This window comes from Haematobia irritans, chromosome 3, assembly GCF_050003625.1.
Source record: "Haematobia irritans isolate KBUSLIRL chromosome 3, ASM5000362v1, whole genome shotgun sequence".
Classification (NCBI taxonomy): domain Eukaryota; kingdom Metazoa; phylum Arthropoda; class Insecta; order Diptera; family Muscidae; genus Haematobia; species Haematobia irritans.
The window spans coordinates 7,683,148-7,708,443 of record NC_134399.1 but is presented as its reverse complement, the minus strand read 5'-3'; the positions used below and the strand labels follow the sequence as shown (position 1 = coordinate 7,708,443).

At 30.8% G+C, this 25,296-nt stretch overlaps 1 protein-coding gene across 1 annotated transcript; it reads right to left on the bottom strand.

Annotated features, from left to right (window-relative positions):
- Window positions 1-1,208: 1,208 nt before the first annotated feature.
- Rilpl (Rab interacting lysosomal protein like) lies at window positions 1,209-21,310 on the bottom strand. The gene is made up of 6 exons (XM_075303094.1): window positions 20,682-21,310; window positions 20,154-20,620; window positions 16,054-16,490; window positions 15,228-15,323; window positions 15,006-15,140; window positions 1,209-6,452 (listed from the first exon to the last, which is right to left on the bottom strand). Exons 1-6 carry the CDS (start codon window positions 20,827-20,829, stop codon window positions 6,425-6,427), a joined length of 1,311 nt encoding a protein of 436 aa, XP_075159209.1. The 5' UTR covers window positions 20,830-21,310; the 3' UTR covers window positions 1,209-6,424.
- Between the last annotated feature and the right edge of the window lie 3,986 nt (window positions 21,311-25,296).

The following is a 25,296-nucleotide window of genomic DNA, read 5'->3' as shown; positions in this document are numbered from 1 at the left end:
GGCCAATGTATTTTATTTAGCTAATCTTATATATTAATTGGGTCCCTCACGAACTTTGAATGATCTTTGAACACATAATGTCAACGTCGTTTCAATTGTATAAGCCGGATGTTGTTATTGTCCTAATGTAGATATCTAAATCATTTCCCAAGTCAAATTATCATTTTCTTTGATTTTCCAAAACAAAATTGGATTACAAACAAACAGCATTTTAAAGGCAAATAATTAAAATTCAGTTTTGTATATCAGCTGATTGTTTTCTTTCACGATGATCCTTGTGCCATTGATCATTTCAGCTTCATCTCCATTGTTATAGATTTGGAAGCTTTTACTGTCCTTGAATATATATCCACATTTTTCCCGCGTTAAATTTAATATTTTTTCTTGATTTTCCGACATAGAATTGCGTCAGAAATAAAAATATTTTAAACCGAAAAAATTAAAATTCATTTTTTGCACATCAGCTGATTGTATTCTAGTGATATCAGCCTTTTATTACCGAGTATTGTAATTGGTACAAAAAGTAATCGTCGTCGTCGCCGTCGCCGTTGCCACTTCACAGGAATACCAATTGAATGACGAGACGACTTAAAAGCGACAGACGACAAAAAGCGACGGCGAGAGCGAGGCCGACTTCAGGAATAAGGATGATTAACGGAAGTCATCTTCCAATATGAATTTATTATTAAATTTGTAAAGAGGACGTAGTAAGATTATGCATAAATAACGTATAATTTAGTAATGGATTAATACTTACCAAATATGGATTTGTATTAGAGGTCAATGACAACTTTCCCTCTAATATTTATATAAATATTGTTATATATTTAATGTTTCTTTTTTGTTGCAGCCTATATATAAAACCATCATAAACCGTAAATAAAACAAAGTACCTTTAATTGTTATTTCTTCTAAATCAAATATGTATTTATTCATTTTTCTTAATAGTAGATTTGCTTGATGTTTTTGCAATACAATCCAATAGGTAATGTTTGTTTTCTTGTTTGTTTTTTTTTTTAATAATCTTCATCGTTTATTTTAATTGTATAATTTCATATATTTTTTTTTGTATAACTTTTTGTTGTTGTTGCTTTATTTTTTTTTAAATTTTTATTCTCATTTTCATCAATTCATATAAATATATTTCTTTCATATTTAGTAATAATAATCATGTATTTGTAATAATATTTAGTGTATTTGACAGGGAAGTTTTGTTTATTTATTTTTTTTGTTGTGTTTTGATAAAGAAAAGAAAAAACGAAAACGATGATGATGATGATTAGACAAAGCGATTAAATTTGTAATCAAATTGTGGAAAACCATAATCGAAAAGTATGTACAAACGTCTACAATCCCATAGTATTTTCGCATTATTTTTTTTAATAGCAAAAAATTTCTTCAATAGGGCTGTTTTCTTTTAGCACTGGATGCAACATTTGTATGGGCTATCCAGAACATCGTTGCACTGGTGTTCTATCCAGAAAATCTCATCAGCGCAAATCGCGCCGATGTTGCCAGATTGTATTTTGATAAAGTGACACTTCTTCGATTTACAATAGCAATTTATTGTGACTAATTTATCGAAAAACATGAAATTCAAAGTGCTACAGTGTCATAAATAATCGCAGCAATAAATATTTATTACTAATTGGAGCATTTCATACATTAAAAATGCAAGATTTCACTTATTTTCTGTGATTGTTTTTGAACAGCTGATGACAGTGTTGCATATTTTTGGAGATGTCCTGGATAAACGAGTACTCTGTTTTCTTTTAGTCCTCTACGTCTTAGGGCATCCAGTGCTAAAAGACAACAGCCCTAATGTAATCAATCATACCCCCATGTTCCGAAATTCGCAAATCGCATGAATTTATTTTTCTTTTAACGAAAAAATAGTGATACTCTCGGACTCCAATACAATTTTAATTTGAACTTCTCATTAAAGAGAACTATATTACCAAAATTTTAGTTTAAAAGTTTCAGGTTTAAGAAATTATGGCCAAACGAAAATTTTACGATTTGCGATTCCGAAATTCGGAACATGGGGGATAATCTGGCAATTGTAAATTGAGGCATATATAGCAGACCTACGTAATTTTCATATGGAAAATTGTTTTTCGAATTAAGGTCAACATCCTCAAAGTAAATTTAGTGTGGTTAACTTCAAAATATTTAAAAAAAATTGGTGGTGAAAATAGACCCATCACAAAAAAAAAAAAAAAAATAAAATATTTTTTTAATCAGTTTTCTGGTTTTTTCCATAAAGTTGAGTATTAAGTTCGAGTTTAGCCGCTAAAATCGCTAAAGTGAAAACTAAATCAGTAAGAAAAATGCATAAAATTATACATATTTGTTACAGATTTTATTATAACTTGATGGGGGAAAATCCCAAAGCAAATTTTCACAAAGTTTGTATTCCTTAAAATGGATTATTAAATAAAAGTAATCGTGAAAAAATTACGTTTTTAGCGGCTAAACTAGAACTTAATACCCACCTTAACATATGGAAAGTTGTGTTTGGAAGCTCGAAGCAAATTTAGTTTGGTTAGCAAAATTGCTTCTGATACTAGAATGTTCAGTAATTCCAAAGATATTCGAACATATTATATGAAATTTTTCAAAAAATTTTTTAATCAGACATGTTCCCATAATCGCAATCGCAAAAAATTGGCTATTTCTCCAATTAGACTTGTTCCGGTCATCGCAAATCGCAAAAATTTTCCGATTTCAAATCGATGAGTATTGCCTCTGCGAATTCAAAATAAATTAATTAATTTTTAAAGATATTGTAAAGATTGTATAAAACATTCTTAACAACAAATTGCTATATGTCTTGGCAGTAAATCAAAAATATAAAATATCGAAATAATGTACTTGTAAAGTAATAATCGCTCATATTTTGGAGCGACCCCATTTTGACACAATCTACTGAAAAGGGAAGTTTTGCGATTCGCATATCGTGTTCCAAGTATTAGGATTTTATTTAGAAACTGGTGAGAATGAAACGCAAATGCAAAACTGAGTAGTGTGGCGCCATAATTATTATATTAAATTTGGCTAGGTTAGGTTAGGTTAGGTGGCAGCCCCGATGTATCAGGCTCACTTAGACTATTCAGTCCATTGTGGTACCACATTGGTGAACTTCTCTCTTATCACTGAGTGCTGCCCGATTCCATGTTAAGCTCAATGACAAGGGACCTCCTTTTTATAGCCGAGTCCGAACGGCGTTCCACATTGCAGTGAAACCACTTAGAGAAGTTTTGAAACCCTCAGAAATGTCACCAGCATTACTGAGGTGGGATAATCCACCGCTGAAAAACTTTTTGGTGTTCGGTCGAAGCAGGAATCGAACCCACGACCTTGTGTATGCAAGGCGGGCATGCTAAACATTGCACCACGTTGGCTCCCGTTTTGGCTAATTTTCGCTAATTTTGCGGCGCCGATGTATTTCGAAATAGGCATTCAAATTGCATTCAAAAAAGTCATTCCTTGTAACTTACAGATTCATTTATTGTTTTATTTTTCAAAAAAAAAAAAATTGCTGGACTAAAATGTTTTTTCTTTAACAGCTGATTTTAACAGCTATGAAACATTTTGGAATTGAAATTTTGCGATTTTCAATTCCATACGCTTTCGCGCGATTTCCGGAACAAGCAATTATAAATCGCACGATTTTATTTTCGCTAAAAATCGCAAACTTTTGTGAAATTGGGAACAGGCCTGAATAGGTTTGTTTTTTTTTTTACATAAATAAAACAAGTAAGTAAAGTCTAAAGTCGGGCGGGGCCGACTATATTATACCCTTCACCCCTATGTAGGCCAATATTTCTTTTACCATCTCAACTACTTCACATTTGCTGGAAGCTATATAAAGGAGACAATTTTTTTACTTCTACAAAATCTCTATAATTAAAATTTAAATCGGCTAACGCTATCCAGTTAATTGGAGGAAACTTCCATTGAAAATGGGTCTAAAATGTGTAACAGTCTACCATATTTCCCCAACTCTGGTGTACGTATATATGGGGGCTATATATAATCTGAACCGATTTTGACTAAATTTGACATGTATAGTTAGAATAATAATTCTGCTATCTATGCGAAATTTCACGTAAATGGGAGTATAACTTTGGCCCCCCTGGTCATATGAGTGCAAATCGGACGGAAGATATATATGGGAGCCATATCTAAATCTGAACCTATTTCAACCAAATTTGCCACAATTACCTATACTACTAAACGTACCCCTTGTGCAAAATTTGAAGCAAATCACGGCAAAACACTGGCTTATGTGGCCATATAAGTTCAAATCGGACGAAAGTTATATATGAGAGCTATATCTAAATTTGAACCGATTTAAATCAAATTTACCAAGCATTGGTAGAATGTCAATTCTACCCTCTGTGCAAAATTTCACGAAGATCGGTAGTAAACTTTGGCCTCTGTGGTCATATGAGTCTAAATCGGACGAAAGATATATATGGGAGCTATATCTAAATCTGAACCGATTTGGCTGATATTTTGCAAGATTTTCGAGACTCATAAAATATTTGGATGTACGGTATTGCAAGAAAATCGGTTGATAAACACGCTAACTATGACCAAATCGGGGATAAATATATATGGCAGCTATATCTAAATCTGACCCGATTTTTTCCAAAACCAATAGCGATTGTCTCGGTCCCAAGAAACGGCCCTATGCCAAATTTGAGGACGATCGGACTTAAATTGCGAGCTGTACTTTGTGCACAAAATTACATATACAGACAGACGGACGGACAGACAGACAGACAGACGGACATCGCTAAATCGACTCAGAATTTAATTCTAAGCCGATCGGTATACTAAAAGATGGGTCTAATATAATAATGGGTATGGGTATAATAAAAATTTTTAAGCTTCAAATTTGTCAAATTATAAAAATGTTCTCATATAAAGTTCGTATAAGGAATTAGCTCGTAAAGAACCAGAACCATATAAGAAACTATGAATATTATAGGCAATTGGCCTCAACATATAAGAATCATTTACAGACTTTCATACACCCGAAGAAAAATACTTTGCTAAGGAACGAACATTTAGACGAAGTATTTCCATTAAGTGAAAATGAACCCAAATTTATGACAAACGCCATGCCATGACTACTCTTCTATCTTTTTTTATCTTTTTTTTTTGAAGAATATTTTTGAACAACAAAAGAATTTTTGGCTTGTTTTTAAATTTCTAATTAAAAAAAATCGATCTTAAAAAAATCATAAATTTTTTATAAAACCTGGGTCTTACAGGGTGAACAGCCATGACTACTCTTCTATCTTTTTTATCTTTTTTTTGAAAAATATTTTGGAACAATAAAGGATTTTTGGCTTGTTTTAAATTTCTAATTAAAAAATCGATCTTAAAAAAAGAGTATAAAAAATCATAAATTTTTTATAAAACCTGGGTCTTACAGGGTGAACATTTTTTATCACATAGTGTAATATAAAATATAAAATTTCTCGGATTTTTTTTCTTTGTTTTTTGATTATAAATTTAATCACTTGTTTTTTTTTTATTATTTGAAAATTGAATTAAAAACAATATATAGGGTAATTTCGTATTCGAGTAAATAAATAATAACAAGATAATATTATAGACTAAAAAAATAATAATATACAAAAACATAATATACAGGAAATATAGACAGGATTTTTACAACAAACAAAAAATTTTTAATAAGGCTACAAATAATATATACAAGGTAAACATTTATGAAATAGATTAAAATATATTAAAAAAATAATAATAATAAATAAATACATACACATATTTTTTTTAAATAATTTTGTGATGTTTTCGCCTAGTTTCTCATTTTTTTTATACTGGAAATGTTTCTTTGTTTCTTACAAATATAGAGAAAATGCAAAACTTATTTTTTTTAAATCATAGTAGTATTCATCATTAAAGAAACAAAATTAATCTTTGGCACAGTCTATGACTTAAATTGCATTTGACAAAAAAAGCAAAAATTCGTATATATGTATCAAAAAGGATCATATTGTATGTTTGGGGATTTGTGTTTGTGTGTTTTTTGAGAAATTGTAAAAAAGACAATTTTTTTATTTATCTATGGAAATAAATAAATTGGTTAATTTTTCTTTTTTTAATTTGTATAAAAAAACATTCTCTTTGATATGTTGTTTCGTATCTAAATGTAATAATGTAGTGTGTTAGATGTTGTTCAAGATGATGTCGTTGATTTGATGAATATTGTAATTGGTTTTGCTTTTCATTGATGTAATGTTAATGGTTAATTATGCTGATGCTTGATATGAATTAATGTCTTATCGGAATGTATGAGATGATGAAGTAGTTGTTACTTTTTCTGTGTGTTATTGTTATTATTATTATTAATAATTTGTATTGTTCGTTAATAGGTTGTTTCTCTCTAAAAATACCTGTAATAGTGTAAAGTGCTGTAAGAAAACAAAAATAAATAATAAATGAAAATAGGATACATACAACTTAATTTTTTTATCTCAAAACAGAAAATGGCGAAAAACTGCATTTTTTTGGTACAAAAAATTTGCAATGGAATCGATAACCTATGTTTTTTTGTTATTCAAATGCCCTTAGCAGTTAAATGGTATGTTTATTATAATTTATATTTAAATTTTGGAAATTTTTTCTTTATTTAATTTATAAAAAAAAATACTGAAGAATTTTTTTCTCTCTAAAATTTGTTAGTAGCGATGGCAAAATAATATGCTAAAATAGGTAAAAAAATGTTAAAAATATTTTTAACTTGTCTGTTTAGCTAAAATAAAAAAAAAACAATTAGAGACATTAGTCAAAATATGAACCTGTTTTCGTTTGACAGTAAAGAACCCTACTGAATGTCAAATTTTAGGACCTAAAGACACTCAAAATTTCCAGCAAAAAAGGCGTAGCAAAAAAAGCTTTGAATATGTTTAATTATGGATCCAGATGTGGGGCAAAATTGGCTCAGAAGCAGTGAATTTTACATGAGCTTGTCATTGGGCGTAAGTCATCTTTTTAATTAGTTCTTCAGATTTAATTTTAAAAAAAATTTGAAAAATTTAATAAATATTTTTTTTTATTTATCTCTACGTAAAGACATTTTGAACGACACTGGCAAATATTTTGTCGCAAATTCCTCGTTTGCCGAGAAATGGTTGTAACGAGCCATTTGCTCGTACATATTTTTTTTTTTTTGATTTATTTAATTAATTTTTCCCTCGTACCACTGTACCTCATTTAATTTAATTTCCCCATTTTCCCTCTTCGTACCACTGTACTCACTTACTTGCTTTGCGTCACTGTACGCATTGCAACAGTTGTCATTACTTGCATAAAGTACAAATGGTATCGAAGGGAGGTTACTTTCATCACTCAACGTTATTGAATTATACGTTGGATTTTCCCATTTGGTTGGTGTCACTACCGACTTAAGAATATGGGTTTGTCGGGACGATGGGATGATTCATCCAAGGCTTGACGAGTTGTAAAACGAGTAGCACCGACCGCAGCCGATCTTTCGATAGCAGCACCCGTTTCGTCCTAACGCGATTCGTTCGCATCCCGATTATAATTAACGCGATTCGTTCGCATTCAATCCTTGTAATTAAGCAGCACTCCCCACTACCTTTTCCTATCACCCCTTCCTCCTTTGAAGCTTCACGAGTAGTAAAGCACCGACTGCAGCCGAACTTCCGATAGCAGCAACCGATTCATCCTAACGCGATTCGTTCGCATCCCGATTGTAATTAACGCGATTCGTTCGCATCCAATCCTTGTAATTAACCAGCACTCCCCACTACCTTCTCCTACCCCCTCTTCCTCCCTTGAGGCTTCACGAGTAGTAAAGCGAGTGGCACCGAACGCAGCCGAACTTCAGATAGCAGCACCCGATTCATCCTAACGCGATTCGTTCGCATCCCGATTGAAATTAACGCGATTCGTTCGCATCCAAACTTTCTATTTAAGCAGCACTCCCCACTACCTTCTCCTATGCCCCCTTCCTCCTTTGTGGCTTCACGAGTAGTAAAGCGAGTAGCACCGACTGCAGCCGAACTTCTGATAGCAGTAACCGATTCATCCTAACGCGATTCGTTCGCATCCCGATTGTAATTAACGCGATTCGTTCGCATCCAATCTTTGTAATTAACCAGCACTCCCCACTACCTTCTCCTACCCCATCTTCCTCCCTTGAGGCTTCACGAGTAGTAAAGCGAGTTGCACCAACTGCAGCCGAACTTCTGATAGCAGTAACCGATTCATCCTAACGCGATTCGTTCGCATCCCGATTGTAATTAGCGCGATTCGTTCGCATCCAATCTTTGTAATTAACCAGCACTCCCCACTACCTTCTCCTACCCCCTCTTCTTCCCTTGAGGCTTCACGAGTAGTAAAGCGAGTAGCACCAACTGCAGCCGAACTTCCGATAGCAGCAACCGATTCATCCTAACGCGATTCGTTCGCATCCAATCCTTGTAATTAACCAGCACTCCCCACTACCTTCTCCTACCCCCTCTTCCTCCCTTGAGGCTTGGCGAGTAGTAAAGCGGGTGGCACCGACCGCTGCCGAACTTCCGATAGCAGCAACCGATTCATCCTAAGGCGATTCGTTCGCATCCCGGTTGTAATTAACTGGATTCGTTCGCATCCAATCCTTGTAATTAACCAGCACTCCCCACTACCTTCTCCTATCCCCCCTTCCTCCCTAAGGCTATACTAGCACCCCCTAATACGGTTCGTCCGCTTACGCGATTCGTCCGCTTACGCGATTCGTCCGCTTACGCGATTCCTTCATTTACGCATTTCGGCTGCTTACGCGGTTCGTCCCCTTACGCATTTCGGCTGCTTACGCGGTTCGTCCGCTTACGCGATTCCTTCGTTTACGCATTTCGGCTGCTTACGCGATTCGTCCGCTTATGCGATTCGTTCGCTTACGCAGTTCGTGCGCTTACGCGATTCGTTCGCTTACGCAATTCAGCTGCTTACGCGATTCGTTCGCTTACGCAGTGCGGCTGCTTACGCGGTTCGCAAACGAACACAGTCGGCCCGACACCATCGTCATCTCCGTATACGAACACCACCGGTCCTACACCTTCATCATACCCGTTTCCCGAACACTAGTTGGCCCGACACCATCACTACCTCCGTTCACGAGCATCGCCGGCCGACACCATCAGCATCATACCGTCTCACCATCGTCACCAGTCAACGTTACACCGTTCTCCCGACACCACTACCACCGCACGTCACCGACACCGCTTCTTCGTCGACACCAGCCGACACCGTACCATTCACCGTCGTCACCAGTTAGCATCACCACCCCGTCCTATCACCAGGGTTGGCCTGTCACAAACTGTGACTTTTGCGACATACATTTGGGACTGTATAATACGTATGGCGCAAAAGTCGTAAACCTAATTTTGAATAGAAGAAATTCTGAACATTTTTTAATTTAGTTTGACAGCATTCGCTGTGAGTTTCTGCAGAAATTTGTGAAAGTTTTCCCACGGTCAAGCCTATTTTCTTATGTGGTATCGAAATTCCCGTTGGTGAGTGTGCAAAATACCTTGGGGTTATATTGGACAGGAGACTGAACTTAAAGCTAAGAAAGGACTTTGTAAATCACATGCTGTAATTATAAGATTTAAAAATCTTGTTGTATGTAAAATTAAATAATAAAAATACTACTAAGGTGTTTGTTTAAACTTTTTAAGGGACGAGAAAAGCCACGGTTACAGTGTACTCGTGCAAAAGGCAATAGGGAAAATGTGGGGACTAAAACCGAAAATTGTGAACATTCCTAAGAATTGAAACTTCTTCGCACATACCATCGTCTAGAATATCATCGAATTCGCTGCCTATCTGACGCGACTAAAGTATTTTGAGTTTGCGACTTTTGTTACTTTTTCTACATTTGCGACGCGTATGTGACGTTTACAACTTTGCGACAGTCGCAAACCTAAAAAGTTTGATGCAGATCATCTCTGCCTATCACCGACACCGTTTCATCATCGTCCCCAGCCAACCCACCGACACCGTTTTATCATCATCACCAGGCAACATCGCCCATTCATCATCGTCGCCAGCTAGCTTCGCACCGTTTCAACATCGTCACCAACCAGCATTGCACCAGTACTCGTCATCGTCCAAACCAGCGCAGTTCTTCATAATCGAAGCCCCACTCGTTGTCGCCGCCCCTTCAGCGTAGTCATTGCCCTTACCCACAATTGTATTGTAAATAAATAAGAATTGTTAATAAAAAAAAACCCGTAAAGGAATAAAAGTAGTGTGTTATTATTTAAAGTTTGTGGATCCTTAAAAGGTAATCCTGGATGGCCACTGGCCTACCTCAGCCCACGAAGAAAACCACGTTACATGGTTCGTTAGGTTTTTCAAATATTTTTTAATGGAAATTTCCATTATTTTAATTCTTCGAAAGGTTTATTATATTCCTACAAAAAATTGGAAAATTGTACATTTATTTTGAAGACTGCGTAAAATAAAAAATGTTTATATATCATCTCAAAAGAACGTCTTGTGAAGTGAAAATTAATTCCACTTCTACAAGAGCTGTAATTTTTTATATCAGTTTTTTTTTGAGGGAATTCTTATTTACAGAAAATCGTTTACTAATTGCTGGGAAAAAATTAAGATTGGTCAGATACCAAAAGTGAAATAAAAATCAGGCAAACGATCTATATGAAGGCTATACTGAGAATTGGCTTTCAATTAATATGGAGGCTATATTAGAACAGATTCAATAAGTCACGATATGTGGATATTAAAATAAGCCTCTAAATACACAACACAAAAATTCCATTCAAAAAATCACTTATCACAGCCGAAAGTTCCCGATGAGAGGAGAAAACTTACTTCTGCATTTTGTTTGATTAGTTGCCGTTCGTTTTTTATCTAAAGGTCAATTCTTCAAAGGTTGAATTTTTTATATTCATAACAAATGCGGTTATGGCATCTTCGCTAGGTGTTAAAAATTCTCATTGCAAATTTGTGTAAAATTTACTATGCAAAAACAAACACATAAAATAAAAGAAGCAAAAAAAAAATAATAAATGAAATATAATATAATAAAATATTTAAATATTTGTAAATTTCGATAAGCTGTAACTTTCTCTAAAACGAATGTATTCCCTTTTTAATATGATAACAACAATAAACATTTGTAAAACTTTTCAATTTGTTGTTTCTTCTTCTATGCTCATTTTTTTTTGTTTAGTTTTTTTTTGCATATGGGGAATTAGTGGTTAACAATTCTACACTTAACTCCAATTCGAAAACAATAATATTTTTGTTATTAATATTGTTGTTAGTTATAACACTACATTAATGTATATAATAATTATGTTTGTATATATATAAACGTCTATATGATGTATATCATGAAATATTCCAATATTTAATTTAGTTTGTTTTTTTTTTTTTTTTGTTTTGTTTTCTTGGTAAATGAAGTAAAAAAGAACAATCATTTAGAACAACACTACTATTGTTATGGGAAATATATTATTTTGTTGTTGTATATACCATATCTTACTGCTGTAAAGTGATGGTGATTGATAGGGAAAGCCGTTTCGTGGAAAATTTTAAAATGGCAAAGAATTTAATTGAAGGAGTCTTAACTTTGGGATTAAATTGAAAACTTTTAATTGAAGGAGTCTTAACTTTGGGATTAAATTGAAAATTTTAAATTACTGTCTCAGTTGTTTTCCCGCAAAAGTTATTGCCTAAAGTCCTGAAGGAGAGTAGGTTAGGTTAGGTTAGTTGGCAGCGCAATGTGTCAGGCTCACTTAGACTATTCAGTCGATTGGTGAACTTCTCTCTTATCACTGAGTGCTGCCCGTTTCCATGTTAAGCTCTATGACAAGGGACCTCCTTTTTATAGCCGAGTCTGAACAGCGTTCCAAATTGCACTGAAACCACTTAGAGAAGCTTTGAAACCCCTCAGAAATGTCACCAGCATTACTGAGGTGGAATAATCCACCGCTGAAAAAATTTTTGGTGTTCGGTCGAAGCAGTTATCGAACCCACGACCTTGTGTATGCAAGGCGGGCATGCTAACCATTGCACTACGGTGGCTCCCAACCAATTAAATTTTTAATTGAATATTTTTTAAAATTCAATTAACATATTAATTGGAAAAAATTTGGCGATATTTTTTTTCTGTGTATTTAACGATCAAACGCAAAGTTGCCAATGGCAATATATTTCTTGCTAAAGAATGATCATGAGGAAAAGCTATTTATATAAATATTTCACAGATAGATTTGTTAAATATTCGAAATAATGGAAGCTGACTTTTTTCAATTTCGAATTTGATTTTTTTAATGACTGAAATCGAGGTTTTTCATCGATATTTGCTAAAATCGTCTAAAGCGGACCTTAGACGGTCGGATAAACACTCCGACAGAGGTTCGTCTATTTGTTGTGTGTTCGTTCAAGTTTTGCCCTTACACTGCACGAACAAATGTGATGACAACATGAAAAAATAAGAAGAAGCATAAACAAACAATGAAGTTGTACGAAGATTTATGGGTGAAACTATTTTTTACTGAAAAACTGGAAGAAGATAATAAAAAAAAAATCCTGGTATATGTGTCAAAACAATGATTCCTGAAGTAATCCACATTTAATATATTACAAATTACTTGAATTTCAAAATACTTGTCGCCTGGTTTCCCATTGATTGGAAGTGGAATTTTTCCACGTTTTTGCCACAATACTGGTTTAGATTTATATATTTCTTTAATTTTCAACCAGAATTGGCGATCCATCATTAATTTCATTGCATAAATGCCTGTTTTTAATGTAACAATAAATTTGTCTTTGATAATGTTTGTCGAACATCCCCTTATGCGCTTTACAGATTATCAGTTATTCCGGACGGAATGTCGGTGTTTGTAAAGAATCTTACAGTGTGTCGGATCGATACGACTTGTCGGTGATGACTAAATAATCGGTAAATGTGTTATCGATCCCATAAACATGCAGCAGTATCGATTATGCCTTCGGACTTAACTGATAATGTGCACAATACATGGGATATGTTCGACACGAGCACTGTCGTCCGGAATAACTGATAGTCTGTAAAGCGCATTACACTCAATGATTTGTACCACCCAACCAGAAAAAAATCAAAGTTGTTTTGATTTTATGCCAACACGTCCCCGCGACAGCTGAACACGACCTTATACAATCGGATTTGTTGCCGCAACGTGTTGTGTCGCAGGGTTTATCCAACCGTATAAGGTGCCCTTAACTGTATTTTTATGTTCGTCTAAATAAACTTTGAACGTCGTAAAACTTAGACCATCGACTTTGAAGTAGAAAATTTCATTTCCGCTATTTAACTAACAAAAGCAGGGTTGCCAAATCATATATCAAAAAAAATTTTTTTATATGTTCGCTAAAATTGTATAACTACATTTTCATGATCGTTAATATATACTTTTAACGTCGTAAAAATTATTTCCACTAGATTTATGCTACATTTAGATTTGGTCAAAATATCGGGTTTTTGAGATTCGAAATCGTCTTTCTCATACCAAAGCAAGATTTCAAATGTCAAAAAGCGAGTTTGTAACGTGTAGTGTGTGTTTGACGTTCTGGCTACATTTATCGAAATCACCATCACTTTGCACCATCTAATTATTATTTTTTTCAGAAAATATTCCCTAGTTTAATTTATGAAATAGCCAATAGAGTAAATGTTTCTAAAAATTTGTTTTTAATAGATAAGTATACTAGATTATGTGAAATTTAGTCCAATAGTGGTATTTATAACCAAAAGAAAAATGAAAATGAATTTAAAAAAATAACCAAAAAAAAACGGAAAAATAAATTTTTTTTTAATTTTTTCTTTTAGGTTTATAAATAAAATTTTTTTTATATAAATTTTTTTGGTCAATTCTTTTTTTCTATTCATAAAAATTTAAAGTTAATAATTTCTTTCATTTCAAATGTAAAGTTAATAATTTCTTTCATTTCAAATGTAAAGTTAATAATTTCTTTCATTCATTTTCATTTTTCTTTGGATTATACCTTTTTATCTGTCTTTTGATTTCATTAGAAAGGAAGATGGGGAGGTTTAGTTTTTTTTTCAAGTCTATCATAATGAAAACCTTTTAGAGGTTTGGAATGGTATTTTTTGTATGTATGTGCCTGGTGTAAATGTTTAGAAAATGGAAATTAAATATAGAAATATTAAATATTAAACTAAAAATTCATAAAATAAATATATAAAATACACACAAAAAAAAACTTATTACGGAAGCTCCAATAGTTTAACAAGTATTTCTTTTTTTTATATAAATCGTACGTAAGGCTTTTGTATTTTGTGAGAGTTAAGTTTTTTGTTTGTAATCAAGGCTTGTGTTTCATAGACTATTAAGTCTGATTTTGTGTTATTGGTAATTATTTTTTTTATAATAAATTAAAAAAAAAAATGTTTAAATAAAATTTTGTGTTGTAGTTATATTTTTGTTAAATGTTATCTTTATACGATAACTTTTGTTAAAATTTCACTCTTTTACTTGTTTTTTTTTTGTGTTTTGCTAAAACTTGGGTTAGTTTCTTTTTTGTTAAAATTGTTTATTTTTCCAATGTATATTCTATAGTTTATAATTTAATAACAACAGCTAAAAGTGGTTAATTCTATAATTTGTGTCTTTAGGTGTGTTACGATAGTTAAAAAGTAAATTAGTAGAGTTAAGTTAATAAGAAAAATTTATAGAGAAAATATATAAACTTAGATATAGATAAACTTTGTAAAAAAAAGACCCATAATCCTATTTTAAATAATTCTGATTTCTTTTTTTTTCATCCTTCTTTCCATAATAATAAAGAAATTCATAAAATACTTTTAAGAGTTACTATATATGTACTGTATATAGACAGTTAATATAATTGATCCATAAATTCTCCAGAATTGTTTCGTTTCATTAGTTTTTGTTTTTTGAGAAAAAATACTCTTGACTTACTTAACATTTGGATTGGTCGCTGCAGGTGTTGCTGAAAGAGCCATTTTCGATAAAGTGGCTAAGGAACGTTTTTGGAATGTTGGCTGATTACCACTGGAAATGCCATCATTGTTATCAGAGAATAGTTTACGGAAGCTGTAGTGATACAAAAAAAAAATAAATATATGAATTTGTATATAGTAAAAGATTTTTTAAATCATAAATTTATTTAAGTATACTCACAATCTACGAATTCCAGATTCGTTAGTTTTCTTCCAAGGGGCATCGTCGGGTTCATATGGTAGAGGACCTTGAACCGGTGCATCATGTTCAGGGGGCCTAAAAATCAAGGCAATAAAGAAATTTTATAATACAGATATGACCGTATAGTTTTATGCTGTAGCAAGTAGTAAGTCAACTAAAGTCTGACTATGCTGTAAAACCACTGTTGCCACTCGGCCCAAATAAAACCTACCAAAATTTGAATTTTTACCAACAAACTACCAAACAAAAAATCTATAGAAAATGTTGTCAAAATTTTATTTCTATTGAAAATGTTGTCAAAATTTTATTTCTATAGAGGATTTTGCTAAAATTTTATTTCTATAGAAAATTTAGTCAAAATTTTATTTCTATAGAAATTTTTGTCAAAATTTTATTTCTATAGAAAATTTTGTCAAAATGTTATTTCTATAGAAAATTTTGGCAAAATTTTATTTCTATAGAAAATTTTTGCAAAATTTTGTTTCTATTGAAAATTTTGTCAAAGTTTTATTTCTATAAAATATTTTGTCAACATATTATTTCCATAGAAATTTTATCAAAATTTTAGTTTTATAGAAAATTTTAGAGGAGGAATATTTTGCAAGATCTATCAAAAATTCTTCCAACCTACCATTTTTTGGTAGAATTCTACCAACTATCTACATAAAAATGGACGTTAGACTACCAGGGATACGAATGGATGGAGTCGTTTTTACCCCTAAGACTAACTATTTTGATCATTCCAGTGCCCAATGCCGTTTTCAAAAATACGAATCCCCCTTTTCCACTCCCGCCATGTACTTACGTTTCCGTTTGATCGCATAATTTCTGACTATCATCATCTCCATCAGCACCAATTCCATCATCGTCCTCATCTGAACTTGAATCATCATTTGCTGTTATTTCTGTTGGTTTTAATGCCCTCAATTCTTCATTCAAATTTTCGATAGTTGTAAGTAATTCATCACGTTCATTTATTAGCTCTTTCAATTCTCTTGTGGTATAACGTGGACGATTCGGATCATTGGGATCATCATCATGTGACATAACCAAATCTTCATTTTCTTTTTCGGCCAATCCTAAACGTTTTCGCAAACAATTAATATCACGTTGTTGATCTTGTAATTGGGCCAAAAAATCAGCTCGTTCCTCACACAAAGTTTTCACTTGGGTTTGTAGCATTGTGCAACGACGACGTGTGTCACGTCCAGATGCTTTAAAGCGTTCCAGTTGGATGGTCATCTAAAAAATAAAAAAATAAAAACAAAGGATAAGGATAAAGTATTTGAGGAGGAAGGAAGTAAAACAAAAGAACAGATGTGGTCATTAGATTAAGCAGACATTACTAAAGGGAAAATGGTCATTTAATTGTTTATCAACATGGCCCAGAAACTAATTTCCTTGTTGCTTTATTCTTAATGAAGCCATAAAAATCAAGTTAATGTTGTGGTAAAAATTTATGTATATCTAAATGTTTAGGGTTGTGGATGATGTTGAGTAGAGAGATAGTTTGACCCAATGGTACTGAGCAGAGGCCATAACAAACAAATTATCAATGTCAAGGAAACATTTCTTTATTTCATGCGGGCATGCGAAAAAAAAACTTAAAAGATAATTACACACTTTTAATCTCCAGCATAAAATGAAAAGTATGAGAAGAACATGGACTCGTCAGAGTCAAAAAAGTCAAACAAACAAATCGTAAAAATTGTAATAATTTGTCAAAATTTTATTTCTATAGAAAATACTCTCAAAATTTTATTTCTATAGAAAATTTTGTCAAAATTTTATTTCTATAGAAAATTTTTGTAAAAATTTTGTTTCTATAGAAAATTTTGTCAAAATTTTATTTCCATAGAAAAATTTGTCAAAATTTTATTTCTATAGAAAATTTTGTCAAAATTTTATTTCTATTGAAAATTTTGTCAAAATTTTATTTCTTTAAAAAAAATTGTCAAAATTTTATTTCTATTGAAAATTTTGTCAAAATTTTATTTCTTTAAAAAAAAATTGTCAAAATTTTATTTCTATAGAAATCTTTGTGAAAATTTTATTTCTATAGAAAATTTTTTAAAAATTTTATTTCTATAGAAAATTTTGTCAAAATTTTATTTCTATAGAAAATTTTTTCAAAATTTTATTCCTAAGAAAATTTTGTCAAAATTTTATTTCCATACAAATTTTGTCAAAATTTTATTTAATTTTTTAATTTTTTTTTTAATTTTATAAAAAAAAAATTCAAAATTTTATTTCTATAAAAATTTTGTCAATATTTTATTTTTAAAGAAAATTTTATTTCTATAGAAAATTTTGTCAAAATTTTATTTCTATAGAAAATTTTGTCAACATTTTATTTCTATAGAAAATTTTGCCAAATTTTATTTCCATAGAAAAGTTTTTCAAAATTTTATTTCTAAAGAAAATTTTGTCAAAATTTTATTTCTAAAGAAAATTTTGTCAAAATTTTATTTCTATAGAAAATTTTATCAAAATTTTATTTCCATTGAAAAATTTGTCAAAATTTTATTTCTATAGGAAATTTTGTCAAAATTTTATTTAATTTATTAATTTTTTTTTTTTAATTTTATAAAAAAAAATTTTCAAAATTGTATTTTTTTATAGAAAATATTGTCAAAATTGTATTTCTATAAAAAGTTTTCTCAAAATTTTAGTTCTACAGAAAAATTTCTCAAAATTTTAGTTCTATAGAAAAATTTCTCAAAATTTTATTTCTATAGAAAATTTTGTCAAAATTTTATTTCTATAGAAAATTTTGTCAAAATTTTATTTCTATAGAATTTTTTTTCAAAATTTTACTTCTATAGAAAATTTTGTCAAAATTTTATTTCTATAGAAAATTTTGTCAAAATTATATTTCTTTAGAAAATTTTGTCAAAATTTTATTTCCATAGAAAATTTTGTCAAAATTTTATTTCTATAGAAAATTTTGTCACAATTTTATTTCTATAGAAAATTTTTGTAAAAATTTTATTTCTATAGAAAATTTTGTCAAAATTTTATTTCCATAGAAAAATTTGTCAAAATTTTATTTCTATAGAAAATTTTGTCAAAATTTTATTTCTATAGAAAATTTTGTAAAAATTTTATTTCTTTAAAAAAAATTGTCAAAATTTTATTTCTATAGAAATCTATGTGAAAATTTTATTTCTATAGAAAATTTTTTAAAAATTTTATTTCTATAGAAAATTTTGTCAAAATTTTATTTCTATAGAAAATTTTTTCAAAATTTTATTCCTAAGAAAATTTTGTCAAAATTTTATTTCTATAGAAAATTTTGTCAAAATTTTATTTCCATACAAATTTTGTCAAAATTTTATTTCTATAGAAAATTTTGTCAAAATTTTATTTCTATAGAAAATTTTGTCAAAATTTTATTTAATTTTTTAATTTTTTTTTTTTAATTTTATAAAAAAAAAATTCAAAATTTTATTTGTCAATATTTTATTTTTAAAGAAAATTTTATTTCTATAGAAAATTTTGTCAAAATTTTATTTCTATAGAAAATTTTGCCAAATTTTATTTCCATAGAAAAGTTTGTCAAAATTTTATTTCTAAAGAAAATTTTGTCAAAATTTTATTTCTATAGAAAATTTTATCAAAATTTTATTTCCATTGAAAAATTTGTCAAAATTTTATTTCTATAGGAAATTTTGTCAAAATTTTATTTAATTTTTTATTTTTTTTTTTAATTTTATAAAAAAATTTTCAAAATTTTATTTCTATAGAAAATTTTGTCAAAATTGTATTTCTATAAAAAGTTTTCTCAAAATTTTAGTTCTATAGAAAAATTTCTCAAAATTTTATTTCTATAGAAGATTTTGTCAAAATTTTATTTCTATAGAAAATTTTGTCAAAATTTTATTTCTATAGAAAATTTTGTCAAAATTTTATTTCTATAGAAAATTTTGTCAAAATTTTATTTCTATAGAATTTTTTTTCAAAATTTTATTTCTATAGAAAATTTTGTCAAAATTTTATTTCCATAGAAAATTTTGTCAAAATTTTGTTTCCATAGGAAATTTTGTCAAAATTTTATTTCTATAGAAAATTTTGTCACAATTTTATTTCTATAGAAAATTTTGTCAAAATTTTATTGCTATAGAAAATTTTGTCACAATTTTATTTCTATAGAAAATTATGTCAACATTTTATTTCTATAGAAAATTTTGTCAAAATTTTATTTCTATAGACAATTTTGTCAAAATTTTATTTCCATAGGAAATTTTGTCAAAATTTTATTTCTATAAAAAGATTTCTCAATTTTTTGTTTGTTTTTTTTTTTTTTTTTTTTTAAGAAAATTTTGCTAAATTTTATGTCTATAGAAAATTTTGTCGACATTTTATTTCTATAGAAAATTTTTGTCGACATTTTTTTCTATAGAAAATTTATGAAGTACCCCTGGGGAAGAATATTTTGCAAAATCTACTAAAACAATAAGATTCTAACACACAGTAAAATATCTACCATTTTTGGTAGATTTCTGCCAGCTGTGACTGTTATGGTCCAAGTGGGCTTAAATAGATTAAATAAATTTTGATGTGATAGAAAATAAATCCTTATATGAATATATATTTTCAGCGACATCTTCATGTGAAAAATGAGTTATATACCAATACAAAAAATATTGGCCAAAAGGGAAAAGATGGGATAACCAAATATAGCTTTCGATAGGTATAGAAACAGTTTATCAAAAATCTTCTAAATCGCAGTAATGCAGCAGGCACAAAACCACTGTGGCAAAATGGAAAAGAATCCACAAATATATGTAGATAATCAATATATAAAAGTTTATCTTTTTTTTTTGCAATACTGACAGAACTTCAATTAATTGTCTCTTCTCATCTTATCTTATCTGATCACAATGCTATTATTGTCCAACTCACATGTTCAATTTCAGTATATTTGCTTTGCAATTCCCTTTCTTTCTCCTTCAGTTCGTCTCGTTGCCTGTATATCTGCTCCTTTAATCGTTGCAACACTTGAGTATCACTCAAGGCCGAATGTAGCTCATTATTGGTAATACTGATAATGCTTTCCGTCAAACTAGCACCCAAACCAGATGAATGGGCCGATGAGGATTGCAGATCTTGTGTTTGTTTAACTAATCGTTTGTTCTCCTCTTGCAGAGAAGTAACCAATTCGGCCAAATCGTTTGTTTCTGTACGCCATTGCTCTTCTATCATTTCCAATTCCTTCTCAAATCTTCTTCGAAATTCGGCCTTTTCCGATTTTTCACTCTCCAATTGGGCTATCTTTTCTTTTAACTCCTGAATTGTTGCATTCTCACGCTCGTTTTTAGTGGCTAAAGCTTCCAGCAATTCCAAGGTGTTTATAATTTTGGGCATGAGGCCTAGAATAAGCACAATATGGAGTTAAAATTCCAATAAGTTAAGATATATGTAAAGCATTACCTGTAGCAGCCTCAGTGCCAAAGCGATCTATGATCTTTTCATATTCCTTGCCAATATCCGAAGCCAGATCATATACATCCACTACTCCAATGTCATCAATTGCATCCAGCACCATATCGCCCATTTCATTGAAATGAAAACCTGGCATACGTGTGATGAGAGGTGTCTTTTTTTTTTGTTTGGGATGATCTAATCAACACACAAACCTCTGTTTATTTAGCAAACCTACCCCCTCAATAGCAGGTAAATGAATGCGGCCACTTGCCACCTCCGTGCAATATAAATGTCACTTTATAAATAATTCAACACACTTTATCTTTCCTTTGAACCATACGCAAACAAATTACACTCTGCAGAGCAGTAAAGGTAACCGGAGACTCACTCCCACAGACGATTTTGTGTGTATCAACGAAGGCCGAGTTTGCGAATAGTGCGAACACTTGACTATAAAAAATATAACTTCCTTAATATGTAAATCAAACGATAGCGTTTGTATTTTTTTTGCAACACTTTAGAAAACAAGACGACGGACTGTAAGATCTGGAAGGAGTTTTATATATTAGAGAAATATATTTCTTTTAATTTTCACTAGAATTCAATTTTCTCTGTACAAGTCTGTCATCTGTCGATGTCCAATGAGTAATGTTATTTAGCATCCGAAAAGTGTTGCCAGATGTTCACTTTGTATAGGGGAAGTATTTGTGTTATATATAAGGTCTGCATAATAAATATAACATATAAAAAATATATATACTATAAAATTTGAATTAATTTTTCTTTAATTAATTTAAGAAGATTGATTTCATTCAATTTTTAGCAAACCTAGTTATCTAAATTGAATTTAAGAAATTACAGAAGATAATAAAATTGGGTAACACTGAAATAGGCGTTGTATATAAAGGTAACTGTTTACACCATGCAACATATACAAGCGACAAAAGCAGAAAAGTCAATAGAGGGATATCTTTACACAGAAAAAAAAAATATTTTTTGTGCTCAATCACGAAACTAATTGATCCAATTAATGTTTTATAGGGTAGTTCTTCAATCACAGAAATCAATCAGCAATGTCAATTAAAAAATTTGTGATCCAATTAAAATATTATTTGATACCATTAATTTTTGCGATTTATTGGTTGCATATTTTTTAAAAATCAACAAATACCTCATTCACATTACACTTCCATATTCATTTTAACTATAGTTCAACTGTAATTTACCTTATAAATAAGGGATTTCAATTTTACTTTTAATCGATTTCGAGCCTACTGTGTATGAGGTATAAGATTTTAATTGAAAAAATTTTCGGTGCTATTTTTTGTATAGAAGCAGAGAGAATGAAAATACAAGAGAAAGAAACTGTGAAGCGAATCTGCGTCAATCGGTGGCAGTCATGAGAAAAATTTCTCTAATATCATGCAGTTTTTGTCGCCGCTTCTCTCAAATATCATACAGTTTGCGTCGGCGTCACCCAGTTCTCTGCAGGCTTTACGGAACTTTGTAGTAACAAAATTTCTTTTTTTATAAATGTTTTCATTCCATTAAATTTTTTGGCAGACAATTTGAAATTATAACTGATGATGCCTTTATAATGCTACGTTCGCACTAGACACGAAATCCTCCTAGATCTCAGTAGATTTGCAATAGGCAAATATCAGCTTGATTTGAACAATATCTCTTTCAAAATCTCCTATACTGCCTTTTACAACTGTTGTTTTAGTACTAAAAATGCGCTTTTTGCAAACCTGTCCCAATTTGCCTTGTAGATGAATGAGTGTGGGCATGTCTGAACAAGAAGGTTAAATCATGGACTCATATGATTACAATTTTTTTATTTCGACAAAATTTTAAGATGTCAAAATCATATGTTTATGGTGATTGCAGCTCTCCAAATGACACTGCATAGCAAATGCATCTCAAACAAACTCGCGCATTCATAGCTGGAGAATTATTCAAGGATGACTTGAGTAACTTGATAACATATTTCAGACCCAAAATACCACGCACATCAGTTTTTAAACTGCATCATAAACTGTTTTTGTTAATAGATGGCGAAGATCCATTTGACTGACTTCCATTCTTAACTTTGGTGGGTATTATAGTCTTATTTGTCTCATATCGGCGTTCCTCGGATGAATTATCCACTTTACAATCACTCATAGGTGACGCAATTAAATTTGAACCTTTATTTTTCTCTGGATTTTAATTATTTTTTCAGGACAATTGAAAGAATAAATAATTGCCACTTTTACCAATGCCATACGATTCTTATATCAGCTGATTTTGTCTTCTTAAAATTGTAAACAACATATTGAAATTTGTTGTTTTTGTTATCGTGATTCAACCTTCTTATTCAGCCGATTTCTAAAGAGATTTTGGTTCTAAATAGCGAGATTTCGTATCTAGTGCGAACGAATATAAAGAATTTATCAAAACAGCGCTTCGACAGCAACGTCGGTCGACATCTATACGGTTGACATTTATTTTCTTCGCAGAAGTGAACTTTTCGTCCTCTTATATTTTTATTCTCTCTGGTAGAAGTTAAAGCATTGCTGCCACGTTTTTTTTTTGCTGCCACGTTTTTTTTTTGTTTTTTTTTTTTTTTTTAATTTAAAGAAGATAAATCTTAACGACCTTATTCATGAAGAAAATCATTAACGTGCACTTTAAAGGCCGGTACCAGAGAATGAAGCCGCCGAGTCGCGCCGCCGATTTTAGCCGTCGCCGACCCGTTTTTAGCAGTCGACGCCGCCGCCGAATATGTCGACTCATCTCGACTCAAATTTAGCCGCCAATTAATCTAAAATATTGATTTATATCAGAAAAATTTAATAACATTTGTTATAGTTTTTGCCAAAATTTTGAACTTTCCACCTTCAATGAATTAGTATCATGTTGCTATAATAGTTTTACAAAAATTTAGCTCAAAAAATTTGAATGAAATGTTAATTTGATTGTATGATTGGTTGTACAACTAATCTTATTACAATTCGGAAAACTTCAAATTGATTTTATAATAGATAATTTTGCGCCGCCGAATAGATAATTTTAAATATTTAGTGTCAGCCGCCGCCGACAAAAATGGGTCGGCTTCATTCTCTGGCCGGTACTCTGTTCGGTTTTCGCGTTGAAACTCCATACAAAACCAAAAAATGCGAAAAATTTGCGAAATTTTTTCCATTTGTGATACTTTGTTTTTTCGTGAAAAACTGACGTTTATAGCACGGCGACATTTGCAATGTGAATTTAGAAATAATTTATTTATTATTAACTATTTGTGCGGGTTTATAAATCAAACACGGACCATATTTTTGTTCCGAAACTATACAAAGGGTCAAAGGAATAGCAGATCAATTGCCCAAGGAAAAATAAAATGTTATTTTGTAAAAACAAGCAACAACCACCAACTTCATCCAATATCGCTCCCTGTAAAATAGCGCTCCAAGCTAGCTAAAAAAACGCCGCTTTCTATGTGCGAAATAATGGTTTCCATAAAAATTTTTCGCAAGAATGAACATAGTACCGCCCTTAAACCAGTGATATGTATCACTCTCTTTATATTTGGTATTATTTTTGTTGCTTTTAAACAATCAGATGTTTGCTCTGCGTTACCTTTTAACTGCATGAATGCGTTGTAATTAGTGAGTGCGTATCGTATACGATTAACGAGGCTTTAACAGGTATGCTGCCAGATTGACTATATGTCTCTACTGACATGGTCACACTTCAAAAATTCTTCCCTCATATGCTCTATAATCTGGAATTTGTTTGGAAATTTCTTCTCAAAATCACTTATCAAGAGTTTTACGATTGTACTAAGAGGGCAAATAGTAAACACTAGTATGTGCACAAAGAAATTTTCATATTTATTCTCTGAAAACGGGGAAGTCCTAAACATAACGTCAATGGCTGATTTGCGGCATTTTTATTGTTGAATAATGTGGCAACTACACATCCAATTGCATTGTTACGAATTAGGGATCTATAGTAGAAACCAATAATCGATTTTTCGACTTTTCGATTATTGACTTTTAATCAAAAATCGATTTTCGATTATATTTACCAATCAAAATTCGAATACTCGATTTTTCATAATCGAATTTCATAGAAATAATGACTATACAAAATAATCAATTTTATGAAATCTATTTGTCTTTTTTCGAGTGTTATCAACAATAGTTGGTATGAAATGACAAAAATTAGTGTTCTGGTCAAACGTGTTAATTTTTTTAATTTGTTTATTATATTTTTAAAAGGTTCAATATAAAATTGTTAACATGTACAAATCATTTATCATTATTCCCCAAAATAATGAAGTGTCGCCCCAAATTTGTGGCCATGTTTCATTCCTGGGGCCTGGGGGTATAAATTGAAGGATATTCAAATCACAAAGGATTCATTTCCAACACTTTCATATTTTATTTAATCAAATCAGAATTTTTATTCTTATTGGTAATAGAATTCCTTACATATAGGCATATTTCAATTCAATTTAAACCAATGAATAAAACATTAAAATCGATTTGTGAAAGTCAAAATTAAAAAAATAGTTGAAAATCAAAAATCTATATTTGATCGTCAAAATTAAAAATTAGTCGAAAATCTAAAATCGATT

Bases quoted from the DNA above. Each gene is read 5' to 3' on its own strand.
- Rilpl (XM_075303094.1), bottom strand. From the start codon at position 20,829: ATGCCAGGTTTTCATTTCAATGAAATGGGCGATATGGTGCTGGATGCA. The intron at 16,491-20,153 runs GTGAGTTGGACA...TTTATTTTTTAG, and splicing joins AATATACTGAAATTGAACAT to ATGACCATCCAACTGGAACG. The intron at 15,324-16,053 runs GTAAGTACATGG...CTTGATTTTTAG, and splicing joins TTATGCGATCAAACGGAAAC to GCCCCCTGAACATGATGCAC.